The following is a 27645-nucleotide window of genomic DNA, read 5'->3' as shown; positions in this document are numbered from 1 at the left end:
GAACAGCCTAACGACGATCATCGAGATCCCATTGGTTGGTTACACACACACACACACACACTTCCAATCACTGCCTCTTTGATGTAATCAATCACAGAGGGTAATGTAAACACTGGGGAGTATTTTTTGTTATTCTCTCAACCAGCTTCATGAGGTAGTCACCTGGAATCCTTTCAAGTTAATTTAAGTTAATTTGTGGAATTTCTTTCCTTCTTAATGTGTTTGAGCCAATCAGTTGTGTTGTGACAAGGTAGGGGTGGTATACAGAATATACTTAGAAAGTTTATTCAAGTGCAGTCGCAAAAACCATCAAGTGCTATGATGTAACTCTCATGAGGACCGCCACAGGAAAGGAAGACCCAGAGTTACCTCTGCTGCAGAGGATAAGTTCATTAGAGTTAACTGGCTCTCATGAGGACCGCCACAGGAAAGAAAGACCCAGAGTTACCTCTGCTGCAGAGGATAAGTTCATTAGAGTTACCAGCCTCAGAAATTGCAGCCCAAACAAATGCTTCCCAGAGTTCAAGTAACAGACACATCTCAACATCAACTGTTCAGAGGAGACTGTGTGAATCAGGCCTTCATGGTCGAATTGCTGCAAAGAAACCACTACTGAAGGACACCAACAAGAAGAGACTTGATTGGGCCAAGAAACACGAGCAATGGACATTAGACCGATGGAGATCTTTCCTTGGTCTGATGAGTCCAAATGAGATTTTTGGTTCCAACCGCCGTGTCTTTGTGAGACGCAGAGTGGGTGAACGGATGATCATTGCATGTGTGGTTCCCACCGTGAAGCATGGAGGAGGAGGAGGTGTGGGGGTGCTTTGCTGGTGACACTGTCTGTGATTTATTTTTAATTCAAGGTACACTTAACCAGCATGGCTGCCACAGCATTCTGCAGCGATACACCATCCAATCTGATTTGGCCTTAGTGGGACTATCATTTGTTTTTCAACAGAACAATAACCCAACACACCTCCAGACTGTGTAAGGGCTATTTGACCAAGAAGGAGAGTGATGGAGCGCTGCATCAGATGACCTGGCCTCCACAATCCCATGACTTCAAACCAATTGCGATGGTTTGGGATGAGATGGACCGCAGAGTGAAGGAAATGCAGCCAACAAGTGCTCAGCATATGTGGGAACTCCTTCGAGACTGTCAGAAAATCATTCCAGGTGAAGCTGGTTGAGAGAATGCCAAGAGTGTGCAAAGCAGTCATCAAGGCAAAGGGTGGCCATTTGAAGAATCTCAAATACATTTAGATTTGTTTAACACTTTCTTGGTTACTACATGATTCCATATGTGTTATTTCATAGTTTTGATTTCTTAATTATTATACTACAATGTAGAAAATGGTAAACATTTAAAATAAACCTTGAAATGCACTATTGGTTAAGGGCTTGTAAGTAAGCGTTTCATGCTAAAGTCTACACTTGATGTACTCGGCGCAATTGGCAAATAAAGTTTGATTTGATTTGAATGAGTAGGTGTGTCCAAACTTTTTACTGGTACTGTAAAAATAAATAAATAACAATAACCAAAAATATATATATTATATATATAAAATATTATATATAAAATATTATATACACACATACATACACAAAAATACAAAAACAATCATTGCAAACACAAATAAAACATCACAAATCACCCAGAAAAACTAGAACTGTATTCTGAATTCTGTTCCAGCAATACGGTGCATTGAAACTAAAAGCAGATTTACGTCGCTCTGTGGAGACCCTCGGAACCTCAAGAGTTAACCAATCCTGTCAACAGGTTAGGTAACTCAGGTATCCCATCCTGTCAACAGGTTAGGTAACTCAGGTATCCCATCCTGTCAACAGGTTAGGTAACTCAGGTATCCCATCCTGTCAACAGGTTAGGTAACTCAGGTGTCCCATCCTGTCAACAGGTTAGGTAACTCAGGTATCCCATCCGGTCAACAGGTTAGGTAACTCAGGTGTCCCATCCTGTCAACAGGTTAGGTAACTCAGGTGTCCCATCCTGTCAACAGGTTAGGTAACTCAGGTGTCCCATCCTGTCAACAGGTTAGGTAACTCAGGTGTCCCATCCTGTCAACAGGTTAGGTAACTCAGGTATCCCATCCTGTCAACAGGTTAGGTAACTCAGGTGTCCCATCCTGTCAACAGGTTAGGTAACTCAGGTGTCTGATCCTGTCAACAGGTTAGGTAACTCAGGTGTCCCATCCTGTCAACAGGTTAGGTAACTCAGGTGACCCATCCTGTCAACAGGTTAGGTAACTCAGGTGTCCCATCCTGTCAACAGGTTAGGTAACTCAGGTGTCCCATCCTGTCAACAGGTTAGGTAACTCAGGTATCCCATCCTGTCAACAGGTTAGGTAACTCAGGTGTCCCATCCTGTCAACAGGTTAGGTAACTCAGGTATCCCATCCTGTCAACAGGTTAGGTAACTCAGGTATCCCATCCGGTCAACAGGTTAGGTAACTCAGGTATCCCATCCTGTCAACAGGTTAGGTAACTCAGGTGTCCCATCCTGTCAACAGGTTAGGTAACTCAGGTATCCCATCCTGTCAACAGGTTAGGTAACTCAGGTATCCCATCCGGTCAACAGGTTAGGTAACTCAGGTGTCCCATCCTGTCAACAGGTTAGGTAACTCAGGTGTCCCATCCTGTCAACAGGTTAGGTAACTCAGGTGTCCCATCCTGTCAACAGGTTAGGTAACTCAGGTGTCCCATCCTGTCAACAGGTTAGGTAACTCAGGTGTCCCATCCTGTCAACAGGTTAGGTAACTCAGGTGTCCCATCCTGTCAACAGGTTAGGTAACTCAGGTGTCCCATCCTGTCAACAGGTTAGGTAACTCAGGTGTCTGATCCTGTCAACAGGTTAGGTAACTCAGGTATCCCATCCTGTCAACAGGTTAGGTAACTCAGGTATCCCATCCTGTCAACAGGTTAGGTAACTCAGGTATCCCATCCTGTCAACAGGTTAGGTAACTCAGGTGTCCCATCCTGTCAACAGGTTAGGTAACTCAGGTATCCCATCCTGTCAACAGGTTAGGTAACTCAGGTGTCCCATCCTGTCAACAGGTTAGGTAACTCAGGTGTCCCATCCTGTCAACAGGTTAGGTAACTCAGGTGTCCCATCCTGTCAACAGGTTAGGTAACTCAGGTGTCCCATCCTGTCAACAGGTTAGGTAACTCAGGTGTCCCATCCTGTCAACAGGTTAGGTAACTCAGGTGTCCCATCCTGTCAACAGGTTAGGTAACTCAGGTGTCCCATCCTGTCAACAGGTTAGGTAACTCAGGTGTCCCATCCTGTCAACAGGTTAGGTAACTCAGGTGTCCCATCCTGTCAACAGGTTAGGTAACTCAGGTGTCCCATCCTGTCAACAGGTTAGGTAACTCAGGTGTCCCATCCTGTCAACAGGTTAGGTAACTCAGGTGTCCCATCCTGTCAACAGGTTAGGTAACTCAGGTGTCCCATCCTGTCAACAGGTTAGGTAACTCAGGTGTCCCATCCTGTCAACAGGTTAGGTAACTCAGGTGTCCCATCCTGTCAACAGGTTAGGTAACTCAGGTTAGTCCCATCCTGTCAACAGGTTAGGTAACTCAGGTGTCCCATCCTGTCAACAGGTTAGGTAACTCAGGTGTCCCATCCTGTCAACAGGTTAGGTAACTCAGGTGTCCCATCCTGTCAACAGGTTAGGTAACTCAGGTGTCCCATCCTGTCAACAGGTTAGGTAACTCAGGTGTCCCATCCTGTCAACAGGTTAGGTAACTCAGGTGTCCCATCCTGTCAACAGGTTAGGTAACTCAGGTATCCCATCCTGTCAACAGGTTAGGTAACTCAGGTGTCCCATCCTGTCAACAGGTTAGGTAACTCAGGTGTCCCATCCTGTCAACAGGTTAGGTAACTCAGGTGTCCCATCCTGTCAACAGGTTAGGTAACTCAGGTGTCCCATCCTGTCAACAGGTTAGGTAACTCAGGTGTCCCATCCTGTCAACAGGTTAGGTAACTCAGGTGTCCCATCCTGTCAACAGGTTAGGTAACTCAGGTGTCCCATCCTGTCAACAGGTTAGGTAACTCAGGTGTCCCATCCTGTCAACAGGTTAGGTAACTCAGGTGTCCCATCCTGTCAACAGGTTAGGTAACTCAGGTATCTATACTTTAACAGTCAAGGTCTTATTCTAAATTCAAATCTGCTGCTGATGGTCCTCATGAGCTGGACTGGTCTGACTGGTCTGACTGGTCTGACTGGTCTGACTGGTCTGACTGGTCTCTGTGTTTTGATATGAAGTCCACATCACCCACTAAATGAACTTATCATTTTTTGCGGGTTTCAAGCTAGTAATGTATAAATATGTATCTTTAAAATGTAATTATGACACAGCCAATGAATATATAGCACCATTTTGGATTTCACCTCCCCCCCATCGCATAACCAAATGGTTTTGACCGTTTAGAAGTTTGAACGGAGTGAGGAAGTCCCCCCCCCCCCGCAGTGGTTTTACCCAATCATCTTCCAGAGGACATGATCATATTTCTCACCAGAAACGGATTCATGGCAAAAGAAGCAAATCCCATACACTGTGTAGGTCTAACTGAAGGAGAAGGGGCGGGGTGGGTGGATGGAGGGAAGGGGAGGTTGGTGTGCGCCGGTTTCCCTGTCCTCCCACGCCAGGCCTATGAGGGATGGGTGGATGGAGGGGAGGGGAGGTTTCCCTGTCCTCCCACGCCAGGCCTATGAGGGATGGGTGGATGGAGGGGAGGGGAGGTTTCCCTGTCCTAACCCTAACCCTATGAGGGATGGGCCGGCGACCCTTCTCTCCTCTCCCAGCGACCCTTCTCCACTCATCAGGGACAGACAGCTGGGCCGAGCGGCTCTGATCCATACACCCTGGCTATCGCCAGATTTATTATCAGGACAGGACAATGAGGCCACAGTCACATAATTAACCAACCTCCCCAATATTGGCCAGACATTATTGGAAAATGGTACTGCTGGCTTCTTATTATTTATTTTTTTAAATACAAAAAAATAACTACATTTGTCAGTCTTTCAATTGACCTGGGACCAACAGGCAAATTGGGGGAATTCAGAATAGACTGAAGGCCATCTGCATTGAGGTTGGACTGATAGAAATCAGAATAGACTGAAGGCCATCTGCATTGAGGTTGGACTGATAGAAATCAGAATAGACTGAAGGCCATCTGCATTGAGGTTGGACTGATAGAAATCAGAATAGACTGAAGGCCATCTGCATTGAGGTTGGACTGATAGAAATCAGAATAGACTGAAGGCCATCTGCATTGAGGTTGGACTGATAGAAATCAGAATAGACTGAAGGCCATCTGCATTGAGGTTGGACTGATAGAAATCAGAATAGACTGAAGGCCATCTGCATTGAGGTTGGACTGATAGAAATCAGAATAGACTGAAGGCCATCTGCATTGAGGTTGGACTGATAGAAATCAGAATAGACTGAAGGCCATCTGCATTGAGGTCGGACTGATAGAAATCAGAATAGACTGAAGGCCATCTGCATTGAGGTTGGACTGATAGAAATCAGAATAGACTGAAGGCCATCTGCATTGAGGTTGGACTGATAGAAATCAGAATAGAAGACAGTTCTCATTAAATAATTAATCAACCATTAACATCATCGCTAACGGCGACACAAAGTGGAGACAAGCGCACACACACACACACACACACACACACACACACACACACACACACACACACACACAGACACACACACACACATTCCAGAAAGTTGGAGGTAAATATTATATCACTGATGCATTTTTGTCTTATGACCTCGAGCTAAAATAAAATAAAATAACATATAAAATACAGATTTGTCTAATTCTGTTTTAAAATGTCTGGATTCAGTGAGTCCACGTTCTCCATAAAGCTCCACAAGTTTTCATTTAGGACGGGCCTCTACCGACCTGGCCTCTAGGGGTCACGGGACATGGGGAGGAGACGGTGGTGGTGTTGCCGGTGAGTTGTAGGGATGTAGATACGGGCTGGTTAGGGTTTCAGTCACAACGGGACATCTGGTCTTACCTCTTCCTGGTCCTCGGCTATGCGCTTCGTCCCCCTCTTCCCAAAGATACAGGCCAGGTCTGTCTGGCTGCGGCTGGACAGGTCCTTCCCTAGAAGGAGCAGGTCAGGGTTAGATACAAAGAGACAAAGATACACAGAGAGACAGAGAGAGAGAGACAGAGATACACAGAGAGAGAGAGACAGAGAGACAGACAGAGAGAGAGAGAGGAGAGGTGTTTTATAAGGCTGAGGTAATACAGACAGAGGAGGAGAGGTGTTTTATAAGGCTGAGGTATTACAGACAGAGGAGAGGTGTTTTATAAGGCTGAGGTATTACAGACAGAGAGAGGAGAGGTGTTTTATAAGGCTGAGGTATTACAGACAGAGAGGCTGAGGAGACAGGTGTTTTATAAGGCTGAGGTATTACAGACAGAGGAGAGGTGTTTTATAAGGCTGAGGTATTACAGACAGAGAGAGGAGAGGTGTTTTATAAGGCTGAGGTATTACAGACAGAGAGAGAGGTGTTTTATAAGGCTGAGGTATTACAGACAGAGAGAGAGGTGTTTTATAAGGCTGAGGTATTACAGACAGAGAGAGAGGTGTTTTATAAGAGGTGTTTTATAAGGCTGAGGTATTACAGACAGAGAGAGAGAGGTGTTTTATAAGGCTGAGGTATTACAGACAGAGAGAGGAGAGGTGTTTTATAAGGCTGAGGTATTACAGACAGAGGAGAGGTGTTTTATAAGGCTACAGACAGACAGAGAGAGGAGAGGTGTTTTATAAGGCTGAGGTATTACAGACAGAGGAGAGGAGAGGTGTTTTATAAGGCTGAGGTATTACAGACAGAGAGAGGCTGAGGTATTACAGACAGTGTTTTATAAGGCTGAGGTATTACAGACAGAGGAGAGAGAGAGGAGAGGTGTTTTATAAGGCTGAGGTATTACAGACAGAGAGAGGTGTTTTATAAGGCTGAGGTATTACAGACAGAGGAGGTGTTTTACAGAGAGAGGAGAGGTGTTTTATAAGGCTGAGGTATTACAGACAGAGAGAGAGAGGTGTTTTATAAGGTGTTTTATAAGGCTGTTTTATAAGGCTGAGTATACAGACAGAGAGAGGAGAGGTGTTTTATAAGGCTGAGGTATTACAGACAGAGAGAGGAGAGGTGTTTTATAAGGCTGAGGTATTACAGACAGAGAGAGAGAGGTGTTTTATAAGGCTGAGGTATTACAGACAGAGAGAGAGGTGTTTTATAAGGCTGAGGTATTACAGACAGAGAGAGAGGTGTTTTATAAGGCTGAGGTATTACAGACAGAGAGAGAGAGAGGTGTTTTATAAGGCTGAGGTATTACAGACAGAGAGAGAGGAGAGGTGTTTTATAAGGCTGAGGTATTACAGACAGAGAGAGAGGTGTTTTATAAGGCTGAGGTATTACAGACAGAGAGAGGAGATGTGTTTTATAAGGCTGAGGTATTACAGACAGAGAGAGAGGTGTTTTATAAGGCTGAGGTATTACAGACAGACAGAGAGAGAGGTGTTTTATAAGGCTGAGGTATTACAGACAGAGAGAGGAGAGGTGTTTTATAAGGCTGAGGTATTACAGACAGACAGAGGAGAGGTGTTTTATAAGGCTGAGGTATTACAGACAGAGAGAGAGGAGGTGTTTTATAAGGCTGAGGTATTACAGACAGAGAGAGGAGAGGTGTTTTATAAGGCTGAGGTATTACAGACAGAGAGAGAGGAGAGGTGTTTTATAAGGCTGAGGTATTACAGACAGAGGAGAGGTGTTTTATAAGGCTGAGGTATTACAGACAGAGAGAGAGAGGAGAGGTGTTTTATAAGGCTGAGGTATTACAGACAGAGAGAGAGGAGAGGTGTTTTATAAGGCTGAGGTATTACAGACAGAGAGAGAGGTGTTTTATAAGGCTGAGGTATTACAGACAGAGGAGAGGTGTTTTATAAGGCTGAGGTATTACAGACAGAGAGAGGAGAGGTGTTTTATAAGGCTGAGGTATTACAGACAGAGAGAGAGGAGAGGTGTTTTATAAGGCTGAGGTATTACAGACAGAGGAGAGAGGTGTTTTATAAGGCTGAGGTATTACAGACAGAGAGAGGAGAGGTGTTTTATAAGGCTGAGGTATTACAGACAGAGAGAGAGGTGTTTTATAAGGCTGAGGTATTACAGACAGAGAGAGAGAGAGGTGTTTTATAAGGCTGAGGTATTACAGACAGAGAGAGGAGAGGTGTTTTATAAGGCTGAGGTATTACAGACAGAGAGAGAGAGAGGTGTTTTATAAGGCTGAGGTATTACAGACAGAGGAGAGGTGTTTTATAAGGCTGAGGTATTACAGACAGAGAGATAAGGCTGAGGTATTACAGACAGAGAGAGGGAGAGGTGTTTTATAAGGCTGAGGTATTACAGACAGAGGAGAGGTGTTTTATAAGGCTGAGGTATTACAGACAGAGAGAGAGAGAGGAGAGGTGTTTTATAAGGCTGAGGTATTACAGACAGAGAGAGAGGTGTTTTATAAGGCTGAGGTATTACAGACAGAGGAGAGGTGTTTTATAAGGCTGAGGTATTACAGACAGAGAGAGGAGAGGTGTTTTATAAGGCTGAGGTATTACAGACAGAGAGAGAGGAGAGGTGTTTTATAAGGCTGAGGTATTACAGACAGACAGAGGAGAGGTGTTTTATAAGGCTGAGGTATTACAGACAGAGGAGAGAGAGAGGTGTTTTATAAGGCTGAGGTATTACAGACAGAGGAGAGGTGTTTTATAAGGCTGAGAGGTGTTTTATAAGGCTGAGGTATTACAGACAGAGAGAGGAGAGGTGTTTTATAAGGCTGAGGTATTACAGACAGAGAGAGAGGTGTTTTATAAGGCTGAGGTATTACAGACAGAGAGAGGAGAGGTGTTTTATAAGGCTGAGGTATTACAGACAGAGAGAGAGGAGAGGTGTTTTATAAGGCTGAGGTATTACAGACAGAGGAGAGGTGTTTTATAAGGCTGAGGTATTACAGACAGAGGAGAGGAGAGGTGTTTTATAAGGCTGAGGTATTACAGACAGAGAGAGAGAGAGGTGTTTTATAAGGCTGAGGTATTACAGACAGAGGAGAGGTGTTTTATAAGGCTGAGGTATTACAGACAGAGAGAGGAGAGGTGTTTTATAAGGCTGAGGTATTACAGACAGAGAGAGAGGTGTTTTATAAGGCTGAGGTATTACAGACAGAGAGAGAGAGAGGTGTTTTATAAGGCTGAGGTATTACAGACAGAGGGAGAGGCTGAGAGGTGTTTTATAAGGCTGAGGTATTACAGACAGAGACAGAGAGAGGAGAGGTGTTTTATAAGGCTGAGGTATTACAGACAGAGAGAGGAGGGTGTTTTATAAGGCTGAGGTATTACAGACAGAGAGAGTTTTTAGGAGAGGTGTTTTATAAGGCTGAGGTATTACAGACAGAGAGAGAGAGAGGTGTTTTATAAGGCTGAGGTATTACAGACAGAGAGAGAGAGGTGTTTTATAAGGCTGAGGTATTACAGACAGAGGAGAGGTGTTTTATAAGGCTGAGGTATTACAGACAGAGAGAGGAGAGGTGTTTTATAAGGCTGAGGTATTACAGACAGAGAGAGGAGAGAGGAGAGGTGTTTTATAAGGCTGAGGTATTACAGACAGAGAGAGAGAGGTGTTTTATAAGGCTGAGGTATTACAGACAGAGAGAGAGGAGAGGTGTTTTATAAGGCTGAGGTATTACAGACAGAGAGAGAGGAGATAAGGTGTTTTGTTTTATAAGGCTGAGGTATTACAGACAGAGAGAGAGGAGAGGTGTTTTATAAGGCTGAGGTATTACAGACAGAGGAGAGGTGTTTTATAAGGCTGAGGTATTACAGACAGAGAGAGGAGAGGCTGAGGTATTACAGACAGAGAGAGGAGAGGTGTTTTATAAGGCTGAGGTATTACAGACAGAGAGAGGTGTTTTATAAGGCTGAGGTATTACAGACAGAGAGAGAGAGAGTGTTTTATAAGGCTGAGGTATTACAGACAGACAGAGAGAGGTGTTTTATAAGGCTGAGGTATTACAGACAGAGAGAGGAGAGTGTTTATAAGGTGTTTTTATAAGGCTGAGGTATTACAGACAGAGAGAGAGGAGAGGTGTTTTATAAGGCTGAGGTATTACAGACAGAGAGAGAGGTGTTTTATAAGGCTGAGGTATTACAGACAGAGAGAGGAGAGGTGTTTTATAAGGCTGAGGTATTACAGACAGAGAGAGAGGTGTTTTATAAGGCTGAGGTATTACAGACAGAGGAGAGAGAGGTGTTTTATAAGGCTGAGGTATTACAGACAGAGAGAGGAGGTGTTTTATAAGGCTGAGGTATTACAGACAGAGGAGAGGTATTACAGACAGAGAGAGAGGTGTTTTATAAGGCTGAGGTATTACAGACAGAGAGAGGAGAGGTGTTTTATAAGGCTGAGGTATTACAGACAGAGAGAGAGGTGTTTTATAAGGCTGAGGTATTACAGACAGAGAGAGAGAGAGGTGTTTTATAAGGCTGAGGTATTACAGACAGACAGAGGAGAGGTGTTTTATAAGGCTGAGGTATTACAGACAGAGAGAGAGGTGTTTTATAAGGCTGAGGTATTACAGACAGAGAGAGAGGAGAGGTGTTTTATAAGGCTGAGGTATTACAGACAGAGAGAGAGGAGAGGTGTTTTATAAGGCTGAGGTATTACAGACAGAGAGAGAGAGAGGTGTTTTATAAGGCTGAGGTATTACAGACAGAGAGAGGAGAGGTGTTTTATAAGGCTGAGGTATTACAGACAGAGAGAGGAGAGGTGTTTTATAAGGCTGAGGTATTACAGACAGAGAGAGAGAGAGGTGTTTTATAAGGCTGAGGTATTACAGACAGAGAGAGGAGAGGTGTTTTATAAGGCTGAGGTATTACAGACAGAGAGATAAGGCTGAGAGACAGAGAGGAGGTGTTTTATAAGGCTGAGGTATTACAGACAGAGAGAGGAGAGGTGTTTTATAAGGCTGAGACAGAGGAGAGGTGTTTTATAAGGCTACAGACAGAGGAGGAGGGTGTTTTATAAGGCTGAGGTATTACAGACAGAGAGAGGAGAGTGTTTTATAAGGCTGAGGTATTACAGACAGAGGAGGAGAGGTGTTTTATAAGGCTGAGGTATTACAGACAGAGAGAGGAGAGGTGTTTTATAAGGCTGAGGTATTACAGACAGAGGAGAGGTGTTTTAGTGTTTTATAAGGCTGAGGTATTACAGACAGAGAGAGAGAGAGGTGTTTTATAAGGCTGAGGTATTACAGACAGAGGAGAGGTGTTTTATAAGGCTGAGGTATTACAGACAGAGAGAGGAGAGGTGTTTTATAAGGCTGAGGTATTACAGACAGAGAGAGGTGTTTTATAAGGCTGAGGTATTACAGACAGAGAGAGAGGAGAGGTGTTTTATAAGGCTGAGGTATTACAGACAGAGAGAGGAGAGGTGTTTTATAAGGCTGAGGTATTACAGACAGAGGAGAGGAGAGGACAGAGAGAGAGGTGTTTTATAAGGCTGAGGTATTACAGACAGAGAGAGAGGTGTTTTATAAGGCTGAGGTATTACAGACAGAGAGAGAGAGGTGTTTTTATAAGGCTGAGGTATTACAGACAGAGAGAGAGAGAGAGGTGTTTTATAAGGCTGAGGTATTACAGACAGAGGAGGAGAGTGTTTTATAAGGCTGAGGTATTACAGACAGAGAGAGGAGAGTGTTTTATAAGACAGAGGAGAGGAGAGTGTTTATAAGGCTGAGGTATTACAGACAGAGAGAGAGAGGTGTTTTATAAGGCTGAGGTATTACAGACAGAGAGAGGAGAGGTGTTTTATAAGGCTGAGGTATTACAGACAGAGAGAGAGGTGTTTTATAAGGCTGAGGTATTACAGACAGAGAGAGAGGAGAGTGTTTTATAAGGCTGAGGTATTACAGACAGAGAGAGAGGAGAGGTGTTTTATAAGGCTGTTTTATAAGGCTATTACAGACAGAGAGAGAGGTGTTTTATAAGGCTGAGGTATTACAGACAGAGAGAGGTGTTTTATAAGGCTGAGGTATTACAGACAGAGAGAGGTGTTTTATAAGGCTGAGGTATTACAGACAGAGAGAGAGGTGTTTTATAAGGCTGAGGTATTACAGACAGAGAGAGGAGAGGTGTTTTATAAGGCTGAGGTATTACAGACAGAGAGAGATAAGGCTGAGGTATTACAGACAGAGAGAGAGTTTTATAAGGCTGAGGTATTACAGACAGAGAGAGAGGTGTTTTATAAGGACAGAGGAGAGGTGAGGCTGATTTACAGACAGAGAGAGGAGAGGTGTTTTATAAGGCTGAGGTATTACAGACAGAGAGAGAGGTGTTTTATAAGGCTGAGGTATTACAGACAGAGAGAGAGGTGTTAGTGTTTATAAGGCTGAGGTATTACAGACAGAGAGGAGAGAGAGGACAGAGAGAGAGGTGTTTTATAAGGCTGAGGTATTACAGACAGAGGAGAGGTGTTTTATAAGGCTGAGGTATTACAGACAGAGGAGAGTGTTTTATAAGGGTGTTTTTATAAGGCTGAGGTATTACAGACAGAGAGAGAGGAGGTGTTTTATAAGGCTGAGGTATTACAGACAGAGGAGGAGGTGTTTTATAAGGCTGAGGTATTACAGACAGAGAGAGAGGAGAGGTGTTTTATAAGGCTGAGGTATTACAGACAGAGAGAGAGGTGTTTTATAAGGCTGAGGTATTACAGACAGAGAGAGAGGTGTTTTATAAGGCTGAGGTATTACAGACAGAGAGAGGAGAGGTGTTTTATAAGGCTGAGGTATTACAGACAGAGGAGAGGTGTTTTATAAGGCTGAGGTATTACAGACAGAGAGAGAGAGGCTGAGTGTTTTATAAGGCTGAGGTATTACAGACAGAGAGAGAGTGTTTTATAAGGCTGAGGTATTACAGACAGAGAGGAGAGGTGTTTTATAAGGCTGAGGTATTACAGACAGAGAGAGAGGTGTTTTATAAGGCTGAGGTATTACAGACAGAGAGAGAGGTGTTTTATAAGGCTGAGGTATTACAGACAGAGAGAGAGTTTTAGGTGTTTTATAAGGCTGAGGTATTACAGACAGAGAGAGGAGAGGTGTTTTATAAGGCTGAGGTATTACAGACAGAGAGGAGGAGTGTTTTATAAGGCTGAGGTATTACAGACAGAGAGAGAGAGAGGTGTTTTATAAGGCTGAGGTATTACAGACAGAGAGAGGAGAGGTGTTTTATAAGGCTGAGGTATTACAGACAGAGAGAGAGGTGTTTTATAAGGCTGAGGTATTACAGACAGAGGAGAGGAGAGGTGTTTTATAAGGCTGAGGTATTACAGACAGAGGAGAGGAGAGGTGTTTTATAAGGCTGAGGTATTACAGACAGAGAGAGAGGAGAGGTGTTTTATAAGAGGTATTACAGGTGTTTTATAAGGCTGAGGTATTACAGACAGAGAGAGAGGTGTTTTATAAGGCTGAGGTATTACAGACAGAGAGAGAGAGGAGAGGTGTTTTATAAGGCTGAGGTATTACAGACAGAGAGAGAGGTGTTTTATAAGGCTGAGGTATTACAGACAGAGAGAGAGGTGTTTTATAAGGCTGAGGTATTACAGACAGAGAGAGGAGAGGTGTTTTATAAGGCTGAGGTATTACAGACAGAGAGAGAGAGGTGTTTTATAAGGCTGAGGTATTACAGACAGAGGAGAGGAGAGGTGTTTTATAAGGCTGAGGTATTACAGACAGAGAGAGAGGAGAGGTGTTTTATAAGGCTGAGGTATTACAGACAGAGAGAGAGAGGTGTTTTATAAGGCTGAGGTATTACAGACAGAGGAGAGGAGGTGTTTTATAAGGCTGAGGTATTACAGACAGAGGAGAGGTGTTTTATAAGGCTGAGGTATTACAGACAGAGAGAGGAGAGGAGGAGAGGTGTTTTATAAGGCTGAGGTATTACAGACAGAGAGGAGGTGTTTTATAAGGCTGAGATTACAGACAGTGTTTTATAAGGCTGAGGTATTACAGACAGAGAGAGGAGAGGTGTTTTATAAGGCTGAGGTATTACAGACAGAGAGAGAGGTGTTTTATAAGGCTGAGGTATTACAGACAGAGAGAGAGGTGTTTTATAAGGCTGAGGTATTACAGACAGAGAGAGGTGTTTTATAAGGCTGAGGTATTAGGTGTTTTATAAGGCTGAGGTATTACAGACAGAGAGGAGAGGTGTTTTATAAGGCTGAGGTATTACAGACAGAGGAGAGGTGTTTTATAAGGCTGAGGTATTACAGACAGAGAGAGAGGAGAGGTGTTTTATAAGGCTGAGGTATTACAGACAGAGAGAGGAGAGGTGTTTTATAAGGCTGAGGTATTACAGACAGAGAGAGAGGTGTTTTATAAGGCTGAGGTATTACAGACAGAGAGAGGAGAGGTGTTTTATAAGGCTGAGGTATTACAGACAGAGGAGAGGTGTTTTATAAGGCTGAGGTATTACAGACAGAGAGAGGAGAGGTGTTTTATAAGGCTGAGGTATTACAGACAGAGGAGAGGTGTTTTATAAGGCTGAGGTATTACAGACAGAGAGAGAGAGGAGAGGTGTTTTATAAGGCTGAGGTATTACAGACAGAGGAGAGGTGTTTTATAAGGCTGAGGTATTACAGACAGAGGAGAGGAGAGGTGTTTTATAAGGCTGAGGTATTACAGACAGAGGAGAGGTGTTTTATAAGGCTGAGGTATTACAGACAGAGGAGAGGTGTTTTATAAGGCTGAGGTATTACAGACAGAGGAGAGGAGAGGTGTTTTATAAGGCTGAGGTATTACAGACAGAGGAGAGGTGTTTTATAAGGCTGAGGTATTACAGACAGAGGAGAGGAGAGGTGTTTTATAAGGCTGAGGTATTACAGACAGAGGAGAGGTGTTTTATAAGGCTGAGGTATTACAGACAGAGAGGAGAGGTGTTTTATAAGGCTGAGGTATTACAGACAGAGGAGAGGTGTTTTATAAGGCTGAGGTATTACAGACAGAGGAGAGAGAGGTGTTTTATAAGGCTGAGGTATTACAGACAGAGAGAGAGGCTGAGGTATTAGTGTTTTATAAGGCTGAGGTATTACAGACAGAGAGAGGAGAGGTGTTTTATAAGGCTGAGGTATTACAGACAGACAGAGGAGAGGTGTTTTATAAGGCTGAGGTATTACAGACAGAGAGAGGAGAGGTGTTTTATAAGGCTGAGGTATTACAGACAGAGAGAGGAGAGGTGTTTTATAAGGCTGAGGTATTACAGACAGAGAGAGAGGAGTGTTTTATAAGGCTGAGGTATTACAGACAGAGGAGAGGTGTTTTATAAGGCTGAGGTATTACAGACAGAGAGAGGAGAGGTTTTATAAGGCTGAGGTATTACAGACAGAGGAGAGAGTGTTTTATAAGGCTGAGGTATTACAGACAGAGAGAGGAGGTGTTTTATAAGGCTGAGGTATTACAGACAGAGAGAGAGAGGAGAGTGTTTTTATAAGGCTGAGGTATTACAGACAGAGAGAGGTGTTTTATAAGGCTGAGGTATTACAGACAGAGGAGAGGTGTTTTATAAGGCTGAGGTATTACAGACAGAGAGAGGAGAGGTGTTTTATAAGGCTGAGGTATTACAGACAGAGAGGAGAGGTGTTTTATAAGGCTGAGGTATTACAGACAGAGAGAGAGGTGTTTTATAAGGCTGAGGTATTACAGACAGAGAGAGAGAGAGGTGTTTTATAAGGCTGAGGTATTACAGACAGAGAGAGGAGAGGTGTTTTATAAGGCTGAGGTATTACAGACAGAGAGAGAGGTGTTTTATAAGGCTGAGGTATTACAGACAGAGAGACAGAGGAGAGGTGTTTTATAAGGCTGAGGTATTACAGACAGAGAGAGAGGAGAGGTGTTTTATAAGGCTGAGGTATTACAGACAGAGAGAGAGGTGTTTTATACGGCTGAGGTATTACAGACAGAGAGAGGAGAGGTGTTTTATACATTTCATATACGTCTACCAGGGCCATTATTCTAGATATTTAGTCTGACTTCTGACTCCCTTCCCTCCAAAGTGTCTTGTTTTGCTAAAGGCGTTTGAGAAAAACACAAGTCAAATATAGATGCTACAGGCTGCATTCTCGTTGATACGGCCAGATCCTTTCCTGTCGTCACCCTACTTCCTGTTGTCACTCAGTACCTACTTCCTGTTGTCAGGAAAACACGGACGACATTCCCCCTCCCCCCCTTTACCTCACCTGGCTTGGGAGCGCCGTCTGTCGTCACTCAGTACCTACTTCCTGTTTTCTCTCCTCTAGCCTCCATCTGACACCCTACTTCCTACATAAGTGCACATAACCCATAGGGGATCTTGTCAAAACAAGTGCACTACGTAGAGAATAGTGTGCCATTTTCATTTTCGTAGCCACTCTTACGTCAAATCAGAGGCTACTTCCTATTTTCTGTCTGGTCCATCTGGCATGTCCATTTACCCCCCCTTTACACGACCCTACCTAATAACACCAGACCCTAATCTCTCCACCAGGCCCCGAACGCTCCCAAATGGCACCCTAACCTCTGCATAGTGCACTATAGAGTCAAAAGTAGTGCACTATGTAGAGAATAGGCTACCATTTGGAATATAAACCCCATTTACTCCCGTTGTGCTCCTAATATAGCCGCGAGCGGAAGGCCGTGCTCCTGATAGATAAAAGCAGGGAGATGGATAGGATGGGGACAGATTGGGAATGCGTCCACAGTAGTACCACGTTCCAAATATATAGTGCACTACTTTTCAATCAGATCAGAACCATTATAATCAGTGCACTACAAAAGGAATATGGTGCCATTGTGTACATAGCATGGGATGCTCTCCCATAGCCCCCCCCAGACAGCTCGTTGCTGTTGTTGACCTTTCACCCCAGTTCTTAAAGAAGAAACTCATTAACCCTCAGACAGAGATGGAAGAACGATCACACAATTCTTCCAACATGCTGTTGTTTCCTCCTCAGTCCTCAGGACAACCTCGTTGACCCCAGATGAACCATCGGAGTTTACCCTCCTCTTCCTCCTCCTCCTCCTCTTCTTCCTCCTGTCTGATGAACAGTTTGCCAAGCGTGGAACAACTGGGCAACGATTTAATTTAACCGTTTAGTAATTAATAAATGAGGCTGTGTTACCTAACCACTTGTTAGTTGGCTCAATCCATGAGTGCCCGTACACACACACACACACACACACACAAGCTTAACAGCAGCTAGAATGTGCAGCAGGAATGTTGACCCGAGTGTGTTGCCATGGCCACCTGAGGGACGCTCTCCTGTCACTGGCTGGACCACATGCTCCTCCTACAAAACACCCCCTCTCTGAAACGTGTTAGGTCCATTCCTAACCTGTCTGCTTGAATTGATGCTTGACGGGTATGTTACTGGCTGCATCAAGCTGTCTCTCAACAGAAACAGGAGATAGACTAGTGTCCTGTCCAGGGGGTGTCCTGGTACATCAAGCTGTCTCTCAACAGAAACAGGAGACAGACTAGTGTCCTGTCCAGGGGGTGTCCTGGTACATCAAGCTGTCTCTCAACAGAAACAGGAGACAGACTAGTGTCCTGTCCAGGGGGTGTCCTGGTACATCAAGCTGTCTCTCAACAGAAACAGGAGACAGACTAGTGTCCTGGTACATCAAGCTGTCTCTCAACAGAAACAGGAGATAGACTAGTGTCCTGTCCAGGGGGTGTACTGTACATCAAGCTGTCTCACTACAGAAACAGGAGACAGACTAGTGTCCTGTCCAGGGGGTGTACTGTACATCAAGCTGTCTCACTACAGAAACAGGAGACAGACTAGTGTCCTGTCCAGGGGGTGTACTGTACATCAAGCTGTCTCACTACAGAAACAGGAGACAGACTAGCGTCCTGTCCAGGGGGTGTCCTGGTACATCAAGCTGTCTCACTACAGAAACAGGAGACAGACTAGTGTCCTGTCCAGGGGGTGTACTGGTACATCAAGCTGTCTCACTACAGAAACAGGAGACAGACTAGTGTCCTGTCCAGGGGGTGTCCTGGTACATCAAGCTGCCTCACTACAGAAACAGGAGACAGACTAGTGTCCTGGTACATCAAGCCGTCTCCCTACAGAAACAGGAGACAGACTAGTGTCCTGTCCAGGGGGTGTCCGGGTACATCAAGCTGTCTCCCTACAGAAACAGGAGACAGACTAGTGTCCTGTCCAGGGGGTGTCCTGTCCAGGGGTGTCCTGTACATCAAGCTGTCTCACTACAGAAACAGGAGGTTGGCTCATATGGGCTGCTGTGGCTCAGACAAGGCTACTAGGGGTTGGGGACAGAGCTGGACCAATCACAGACCTAGTTTGCACCAAATGGCACCCTAATACCTATTTAGTGCAGTACTTTGACAAGGGCCAAGAAAAAATATGGTGCTATTTGGGATGCTCAGTCAGTTTGGATCGCCACGACGATCGCCACGACGATCCAGACATCGAGCCACACCTCTTTGCATGTTACCGGTTTCTCCTTGCCCGTGGAAGCGTCCTCTTGTCAGGGGTTTGAAGCATTGCCAGCTTAATGTTAAGGCTAGGTAATGGATTAGGAAGAGTTGAGCTGTTTATATCTGAAGTTGAAAAGGTTGCCGCTTCCTTCCTGCCTGCCTTCTTGTCTGCCTTCCTTCCTTCCTGTCTGCCTTCCTTCCTTCCTGTCTGCCTTCCTTCCTTCCTTCCTGTCTGCCTTCCTTCCTGTCTGCCTTCCTTCCTTCCTTCCTGTCTGCCTTCCTTCCTTCCTTCATGTCTGTCTGCCTGCCCACCTTCATGTCTGTCTGCCTGCCTACCTTCATGTCTGTCTGTCTGTCTGTCTGTCTACCTTCATGTCTGTCTGTCTGTCTATCTTCATGTCTGTCTGTCTGTCTACCTTCATGTCTGTCTGTCTGGCTACCTTCATGTCTGTCTGCCTGCCTACCTTCATGTCTATCTGTCTACCTTCATGTCTGTCTGTCTGTCTGTCTGTCTACCTTCATGTCTGTCTGCCTACCTTCATGTCTGTCTGTCTGTCTGTCTGCCTTCATGTCGGTCTGTCTGCCTACCTTCATGTCTGTCTGTCTGCCTACCTTCATGTCTGTCTGCCTACCTTCATGTCTGTCTGTCTGTCTGCCTTCATGTCTGTCTGACAATGTCTGTCTGTCTGCCTAAGAAAATCCGTCTGCCTTCATGTCTGTCCGCTGCCTTCATTCCTGGGGTGCTACATCCCGTCTGTCAGGTGCTACATCCCCTGTATAGTCAGGTGCTACATCCCGTCTGTCAGGTGCTACATCCCGTCTGTCAGGTGCTACATCCTGTCTGTCAGGTGCTACATCCTGTCTGTCAGGTGCTACATCCCGTCTGTCAGGTGCTACATCCCGTCTGTCAGGTGCTACATCCCGTCTGTCAGGTGCTACATCCCGTCTGTCAGGTGCTACATCCTGTCTGTCAGGTGCTACATCCTGTCTGTCAGGTGCTACATCTACAGTAACAGGTCTTCTATGGAAGTATTCATTGGACAAATGGCACTCTATTCCCTATATAGAGCACTACATTTGACACAAGCCCTATTCCCTATATAGAGCACTACATATGACACGAGCCCTATTCCTATATAGAGCACTACATATGACACGAGCCCTATTCCCTATATAGAGCACTACATACGACACGAGCCCTATTCCCTATATAGAGCACTACATATGACACGAGCCCTATTCCCTATATAGAGCACTACATATGACACGAGCCCTATTCCTATATAGAGCACTACATATGACACGAGCCCTATTCCCTATATAGAGCACTACATATGACACGAGCCCTATTCCCTATATAGAGCACTACATATGACACGAGCCCTATTCCCTATATAGAGCACTACATATGACACGAGCCCTATTCCCTATATAGAGCACTACATATGACACGAGCCCTATTCCCTATATAGAGCACTACATATGACACGAGCCCTATTCCCTATATAGAGCACTACATATGACACGAGCCCTATTCCCTATATAGAGCACTACATATGACACGAGCCCTATTCCCTATATGAGCACTACATATGACACGAGCCCTATTCCCTATATAGAGCACTACATATGACAAGAGCCCTATTCCTATATAGAGCACTACATATGACACGAGCCCTATTCCCTATATAGAGCACTACATATGACACGAGCCCTATTCCCTATATAGAGCACTACATATGACACGAGCCCTATTCCCTATATAGAGCACTACATATGACACGAGCCCTATTCCCTATATAGAGCACTACATATGACACGAGCCCTATTCCCTATATAGAGCACTACATATGACACGAGCCCGGACTGGTCGTTGAACTGAGAGACGGACTGGTCGCTGAACAGAGAGACGGACTGGTCGCTGAACAGAGAGACGGACTGGTCGCTGAGCAGAGAGACGGACTGGTCGTTGAGCAGAGAGACGGACTGGTCGTTGAACAGAGAGACGGACTGGTCGGGTTGTTGAACAGAGAGACGGACTGGTCGCTGAACAGAGAGACGGACTGGTCGCTGAACAGAGAGACGGACTGGTCGTTGAACAGAGAGACGGACTGGTCGCTGAACAGAGACGGACTGGTCGCTGAACGGACTGGTCGTTGAGAGACGGACTGGTCGTTGAACAGAGAGACGGACTGGTCGCTGAACAGAGAGACGGACTGGTCGCTGAACAGAGAGACGGACTGGTCGCTGAACAGAGAGACGGACTGGTCGCTGAACAGAGAGACGGACTGGTCGCTGAACAGAGAGACGGACTGGTCGCTGAACAGAGAGACGGACTGGTCGCTGAACAGAGAGACGGACTGGTCGCTGAACAGAGAGACGGACTGGTCGCTGAACAGAGAGACGGACTGGTCGCTGAACAGAGAGACGGACTGGTCGCTGAACAGAGAGACGGACTGGTCGCTGAACAGAGAGACGGACTGGTCGTTGAACAGAGAGACGGACTGGTCGGATCGCTGAACAGAGAGACGGACTGGTCGCTGAACAGAGAGACGGACTGGTCGCTGAACAGAGAGACGGACTGGTCGTTGAACAGAGACGGACTGGTCGTTGAACAGAGACGGACTGGTCGCTGAACAGAGAGACGGACTGGTCGCTGAACAGAGAGACGGACTGGTCGCTGAACAGAGAGACGGACTGGTCGCTGAACAGAGAGACGGACTGGTCGCTGAACAGAGAGACGGACTGGTCGCTGAACAGAGAGACGGACTGGTCGCTGAACAGAGAGACGGACTGGTCGCTGAACAGAGAGACGGACTGGTCGTTGAACAGAGACGGACTGGTCGCTGAACAGAGAGACGGACTGGTCGCTGAACAGAGAGACGGACTGGTCGCTGAACAGAGAGACGGACTGGTCGCTGAACAGAGAGACGGACTGGTCGCTGAACAGAGAGACGGACTGGTCGCTGAACAGAGAGACGGACTGGTCGTTGAACAGAGAGACGGACTGGTCGTTGAACAGAGACGGACTGGTCGTTGAACAGAGAGACGGACTGGTCGCTGAACAGAGAGACGGACTGGTCGCTGAACAGAGAGACGGACTGGTCGTTGAACAGAGAGACGGACTGGTCGCTGAACAGAGAGACGGACTGGTCGCTGAACAGAGACGGACTGGTCGCTGAACAGAGAGACGGACTGGTCGCTGAACAGAGAGACGGACTGGTCGTTGAACAGAGAGACGGACTGGTCGCTGAACAGAGAGACGGACTGGTCGTTGAACAGAGAGACGGACTGGTCGCTGAACAGAGAGACGGACTGGTCGTTGAACAGAGAGACGGACTGGTCGTTGAACAGAGAGACGGACTGGTCGCTGAACAGAGAGACGGACTGGTCGCTGAACAGAGAGACGGACTGGTCGCTGAACAGAGAGACGGACTGGTCGCTGAACAGAGAGACGGACTGGTCGCTGAACAGAGAGACGGACTGGTCGTTGAACAGAGAGACGGACTGGTCGCTGAACAGAGACGGACTGGTCGCTGAACAGAGAGACGGACTGGTCGCTGAACAGAGAGACGGACTGGTCGCTGAACAGAGAGACGGACTGGTCGGTCATTGAAGGAACAGAGAGACGACGGACGGGTCGCTGAACAGAGACGGACTGGTCGTTGAACAGAGAGACGGACTGGTCGTTGAACAGAGAGGACGGACTGGTCGTTGAACAGAGAGACGGACTGGTCGTTGAACAGAGAGACGGACTGGTCGTTGAACAGAGAGACGGACTGGTCGTTGAACAGAGACGGACGGAACAGAGAGGACTGGTCGTTGAACAGAGAGACGGACTGGTCGTTGAACAGAGAGACGGACTGGTCGTTGAACAGAGAGACGGACTGGTCGCTGAGCAGAGACGGACTGGTTTGAGCAGAGAGACGGACTGGTCGCTTGAACAGAGAGACGGACTGGTCGTTGAACAGAGAGACGGACTGGTCGTTGAACAGAGAGACGGACTGGTCGATGAACAGAGAGACGGACTGGTCGCTGAACAGAGAGACGGACTGGTCGCTGAACAGAGAGACTGACTGGTCGTTGAACAGAGAGACGGACTGGTCGGGTCGTTGAACAGAGAGACGGACTGGTCGCTGAACAGAGAGACGGACTGGTCGCTGAACAGAGAGACGGACTGGTCGCTGAACAGAGAGACGGACTGGTCGCTGAACAGAGACGGACTGGTCGCTGAACAGAGAGACGGACTGGTCGCTGAACAGAGAGACGGACTGGTCGCTGAACAGAGAGACGGACTGGTCGCTGAACAGAGACGGACTGGTCGCTGAACAGAGACGGACTGGTCGCTGAACAGAGAGACGGACTGGTCGCTGAACAGAGAGACGGACTGGTCGGGTCGTGAACAGAGAGACGGACTGGTTAACAGAGAGACGGACTGGTCGTTGAACAGAGAGACGGACTGGTCGCTGAACAGAGAGACGGACTGGTCGCTGAACAGAGAGACGGACTGGTCGCTGAACAGAGAGACGGACTGGTCGCTGAACAGAGAGACGGACTGGTCGTTGAACAGAGAGACGGACTGGTCGCTGAACAGAGACGGACTGGTCGCTGAACAGAGAGACGGACTGGTCGCTGAACAGAGACGGACTGGACTGGTCGTTGAACAGAGAGACGGACTGGTCGGGTCGCTGAACAGAGAGACGGACTGGTCGTTGAACAGAGAGACGGACTGGTCGGGTCGCTGAACAGAGAGACGGACTGGTCGCTGAACAGAGAGACGGACTGGTCGCTGAACAGAGAGACGGACTGGTCGCTGAACAGAGAGACGGACTGATCGTTGAACAGAGACGGACTGGTCGCTGAACAGAGAGACGGACTGGTCGCTGAACAGAGAGACGGACTGGTCGCTGAACAGAGAGACGGACTGGTCGTTGAACAGAGAGACGGACTGGTCGTTGAACAGAGAGACGGACTGGTCGGGTCGCTGAACAGAGAGACGGACTGGTCGTTGAACAGAGAGACGGACTGGTCGGGTCGCTGAACAGAGAGACGGACTGGTCGCTGAACAGAGAGACGGACTGGTCGCTGAACAGAGAGACGGACTGGTCGCTGAACAGAGAGACGGACTGGTCGTTGAACAGAGAGACGGACTGGTCGCTGAACAGAGAGACGGACTGGTCGCTGAACAGAGAGACGGACTGGTCGTTGAACAGAGAGACGGACTGGTCGTTGAACAGAGAGACGGACTGGTCGTTGAGCAGAGAGACGGACTGGTCGTTGAACAGAGAGACGGACTGGTCGTTGAGCAGAGAGACGGACTGGTCGCTGAGCAGAGAGACGGACTGGTCGCTGAGCAGAGAGACGGACTGGTCGTTGAGCAGAGAGACGGACTGGTCGCTGAGCAGAGAGACGGACTGGTCGTTGAACAGAGAGACGGACTGGTCGTTGAACAGAGAGACGGACTGGTCGTTGAACAGAGAGACGGACTGGTCGTTGAACAGAGAGACGGACTGGTCGTTGAACAGAGAGACGGACTGGTGGTTGAACAGAGAGACGGACTGGTCGATGAACAGAGAGACGGACTGGTCGATGAACAGAGAGACGGACTGGTCGATGAACAGAGAGACGGACTGGTCGCTGAACAGAGAGACGGACTGGTCGGGTCGCTGAACAGAGAGACGGACTGGTCGCTGAACAGAGAGACGGACTGGTCGCTGAACAGAGAGACGGACTGGTCGTTGAGCAGAGAGACGGACTGGTCGCTGAACAGAGAGACGGACTGGTCGTTGAACAGAGAGACGGACTGGTCGTTGAACAGAGAGACGGACTGGTCGTTGAACAGAGAGACGGACTGGTCGCTGAACAGAGAGACGGACTGGTCGTTGAACAGAGAGACGGACTGGTCGCTGAGCAGAGAGACGGACTGGGCGGGAGTTGAACGGTTGAAGTGTACCTATGATAACAAATTACAGACCTCTACATGCTTTGTAAGTAGGAAAACCTGCAAAATCGGCAGTGTATCAATTACTTGTTCTCCCCACGGTATTTGGCTGCCAAAACTGCACATTCTGGCTTTTCACCCAATAAATATGAGATTTTTTCTTCATCTTTTATGGTTTCAAATTCTTTGTATTGAATTTTAATTTTGGGAAATAAATATTCTCTTAGGTCTGAGTATTTGTCACAGTGTAATAGGAAATCTCTATAGCCAGACTGTCCTCTCTGGGCAGCCAGGTTTGTCTGTGACGACCGGTCTCTATAGCCAGACTGTCCTCTCTGGGTAGCCAGGTTTGTCTGTGACGACCGGTCTCTATAGCCAGACTGTCCTCTCTGGGAAGCCAGGTTTGTCTGTGACGACCGGTCTCTATAGCCAGACTGTCCTCTCTGGGCAGCCAGGTTTGTCTGTGACGACCGGTCTCTATAGCCAGACTGTCCTCTCTGGGTAGCCAGGTTTGTCTGTGACGACCGGTCTCTATAGCCAGACTGTCCTCCCTGGGTAGCCAGGTTTGTCTGTGATGACCGGTCTCTATAGCCAGACTGTCCTCCCTGGGTAGCCAGGTTTGTCTGTGATGACCGGTCTCTATAGCCAGACTGTCCTCTCTGGGCAGCCAGGTTTGTCTGTGACGACCGGTCTCTATAGCCAGACTGTCCTCTCTGGGTAGCCAGGTTTGTCTGTGACGACCGGTCTCTATAGCCAGACTGTCCTCCCTGGGTAGCCAGGTTTGTCTGTGATGACCGGTCTCTATAGCCAGACTGTCCTCTCTGGGCAGCCAGGTTTGTCTGTGACGACCGGTCTCTATAGCCAGACTGTCCTCCCTGGGTAGCCAGGTTTGTCTGTGACGACCGGTCTCTATAGCCAGACTGTCCTCCCTGGGTAGCCAGGTTTGTCTGTGACGACCGGTCTCTATAGCCAGACTGTGCTCACTGAGTCTGTACAAAGTCAGTGTTTTCCTCCGTTTTCTATCAGTCACAGTGGTCAGATAGTCTGCCACCAAGTACTGTCTGTTTAGTGCCAAATAGCATTGAAGTTTACTTTGATTTTTTTGTGGTCTTTCTCATCACCATACTTGTGCAGATATATGCATTGTGATTCTCATGATTCTATATGCATTGTGATTCTAATGATTCTATATGCATTGTGATTCTAATGATTCTATATGTAGTGTGATTCTCATGATTCTATATGCAGTGTGATTCTATATGTAGTGTGATTCTATATATAGTGATTCTCATGATTCTATATGTAGTGTGATTCTCATTATTCTATATGCATTGTGATTCTATATGTAGTGTGATTCTATATGCATTGTGATTCTAATGATTCTATATGCATTGTGATTCTAATGATTCTATATGTAGTGTGATTCTCATGATTCTATATGCAGTGTGATTCTATATGTAGTGTGATTCTATATATAGTGATTCTCATGATTCTATATGTAGTGTGATTCTCATGATTCTATATGCAGTGTGATTCTATATGTAGTGTGATTCTATATATAGTGATTCTCATGATTCTATATGCAGTGTGATTCTATATATAGTGATTCTCATGATTCTATATGTAGTGTGATTCTCATGATTCTATATGCAGTGTGATTCTCGTGATTCTATATGTAGTGTGATTCTATATGTAGTGTGATTCTCGTGATTCTATATGTAGTGTGATTCTCATGATTCTATATGCAGTGTGATTCTCGTGATTCTATATGTAGTGTGATTCTCGTGATTCTGCATGTATTGTGATTCTCGTGATTCTATATGTAGTGTGATTCTCGTGATTCTATATGTAGTGTGATTCTCGTGATTCTGCATGTATTGTGATTCTCGTGATTCTATATGTAGTGTGATTCTCGTGATTCTATATGTAGTGTGATTCTATATGCATTGTGATTCTATATGTAGTGTGATTCTATATGCATTGTGATTCTCGTGATTCTATATGTAGTGTGATTCTATATGCATTGTGATTCTACATGTAGTGTGATTCTATATGCAGTGTGATTCTATATGCAGTGTGATTCTATATGCATTGTGATTCTATATGTAGTGTGATTCTATATGTAGTGTGATTCTATATGTAGTGTGATTCTATATGCATTGTGATTCTATATGTAGTGTGATTCTCGTGATTCTATATGTAGTGTGATTCTATATGTAGTGTGATTCTATATGTAGTGTGATTCTCGTGATTCTATATGCATTGTGATTCTATATGTAGTGTGATTCTATATGTAGTGTGATTCTATATGCATTGTGATTCTATATGTAGTGTGATTCTCGTGATTCTATATGCATTGTGATTCTCGTGATTCTATATGCATTGTGATTCTCGTGATTCTATATGTAGTGTGATTCTCGTGATTCTATATGCATTGTGATTCTCGTGATTCTATATGCATTGTGATTCTATATGTAGTGTGATTCTATATGTAGTGTGATTCTATATGTAGTGTGATTCTATATGTAGTGTGATTCTATATGCATTGTGATTCTATATGCATTGTGATTCTATATGTAGTGTGATTCTATATGTAGTGTGATTCTATATGCATTGTGATTCTATATGTAGTGTGATTCTATATGTAGTGTGATTCTATATGTAGTGTGATTCTATATGCATTGTGATTCTCGTGATTCTATATGTAGTGTGATTCTATATGTAGTGTGATTCTATATGCAGTGTGATTCTAATGATTCTATATGCATTGTGATTCTATATGTAGTGTGATTCTATATGCAGTGTGATTCTATATGCAGTGTGATTCTAATGATTCTATATGCATTGTGATTCTATATGTAGTGTGATTCTAATGATTCTATATGCATTGTGATTCTATATGTAGTGTGATTCTCGTGATTCTATATGTAGTGTGATTATATATGTAGTGTGATTCTCGTGATTCTATATGCATTGTGATTCTCGTGATTCTATATGTAGTGTGATTCTCGTGATTCTATATGTAGTGTGATTCTAATGATTCTATATGTAGTGTGATTCTCGTGATTCTATATGCATTGTGATTCTCGTGATTCTATATGTAGTGTGATTCTCGTGATTCTATATGTAGTG

General features: G+C 45.7%; 1 protein-coding gene across 2 annotated transcripts in view; it reads right to left on the bottom strand.

The window, feature by feature from the left end:
- Nucleotides 1-27645, bottom strand: part of pinx1 (PIN2 (TERF1) interacting telomerase inhibitor 1) — an 89159-nt gene that overhangs the window by 31569 nt on the left and 29945 nt on the right. For both annotated transcript variants that reach the window (XM_065026137.1, XM_065026136.1), the window contains one exon: nt 6063-6151. In XM_065026137.1, coding sequence (XP_064882209.1) covers nt 6063-6151 — 89 coding nt within the window. The remainder of the gene's footprint in view (nt 1-6062; nt 6152-27645) is intronic.

The sequence above is a fragment of the Oncorhynchus nerka genome, linkage group LG13, assembly GCF_034236695.1.
Source record: "Oncorhynchus nerka isolate Pitt River linkage group LG13, Oner_Uvic_2.0, whole genome shotgun sequence".
Taxonomy (NCBI): domain Eukaryota; kingdom Metazoa; phylum Chordata; class Actinopteri; order Salmoniformes; family Salmonidae; genus Oncorhynchus; species Oncorhynchus nerka.
The sequence above is the reverse complement of the archived record's forward strand: the minus strand, read 5'-3'. Positions and strand labels throughout refer to the sequence as shown.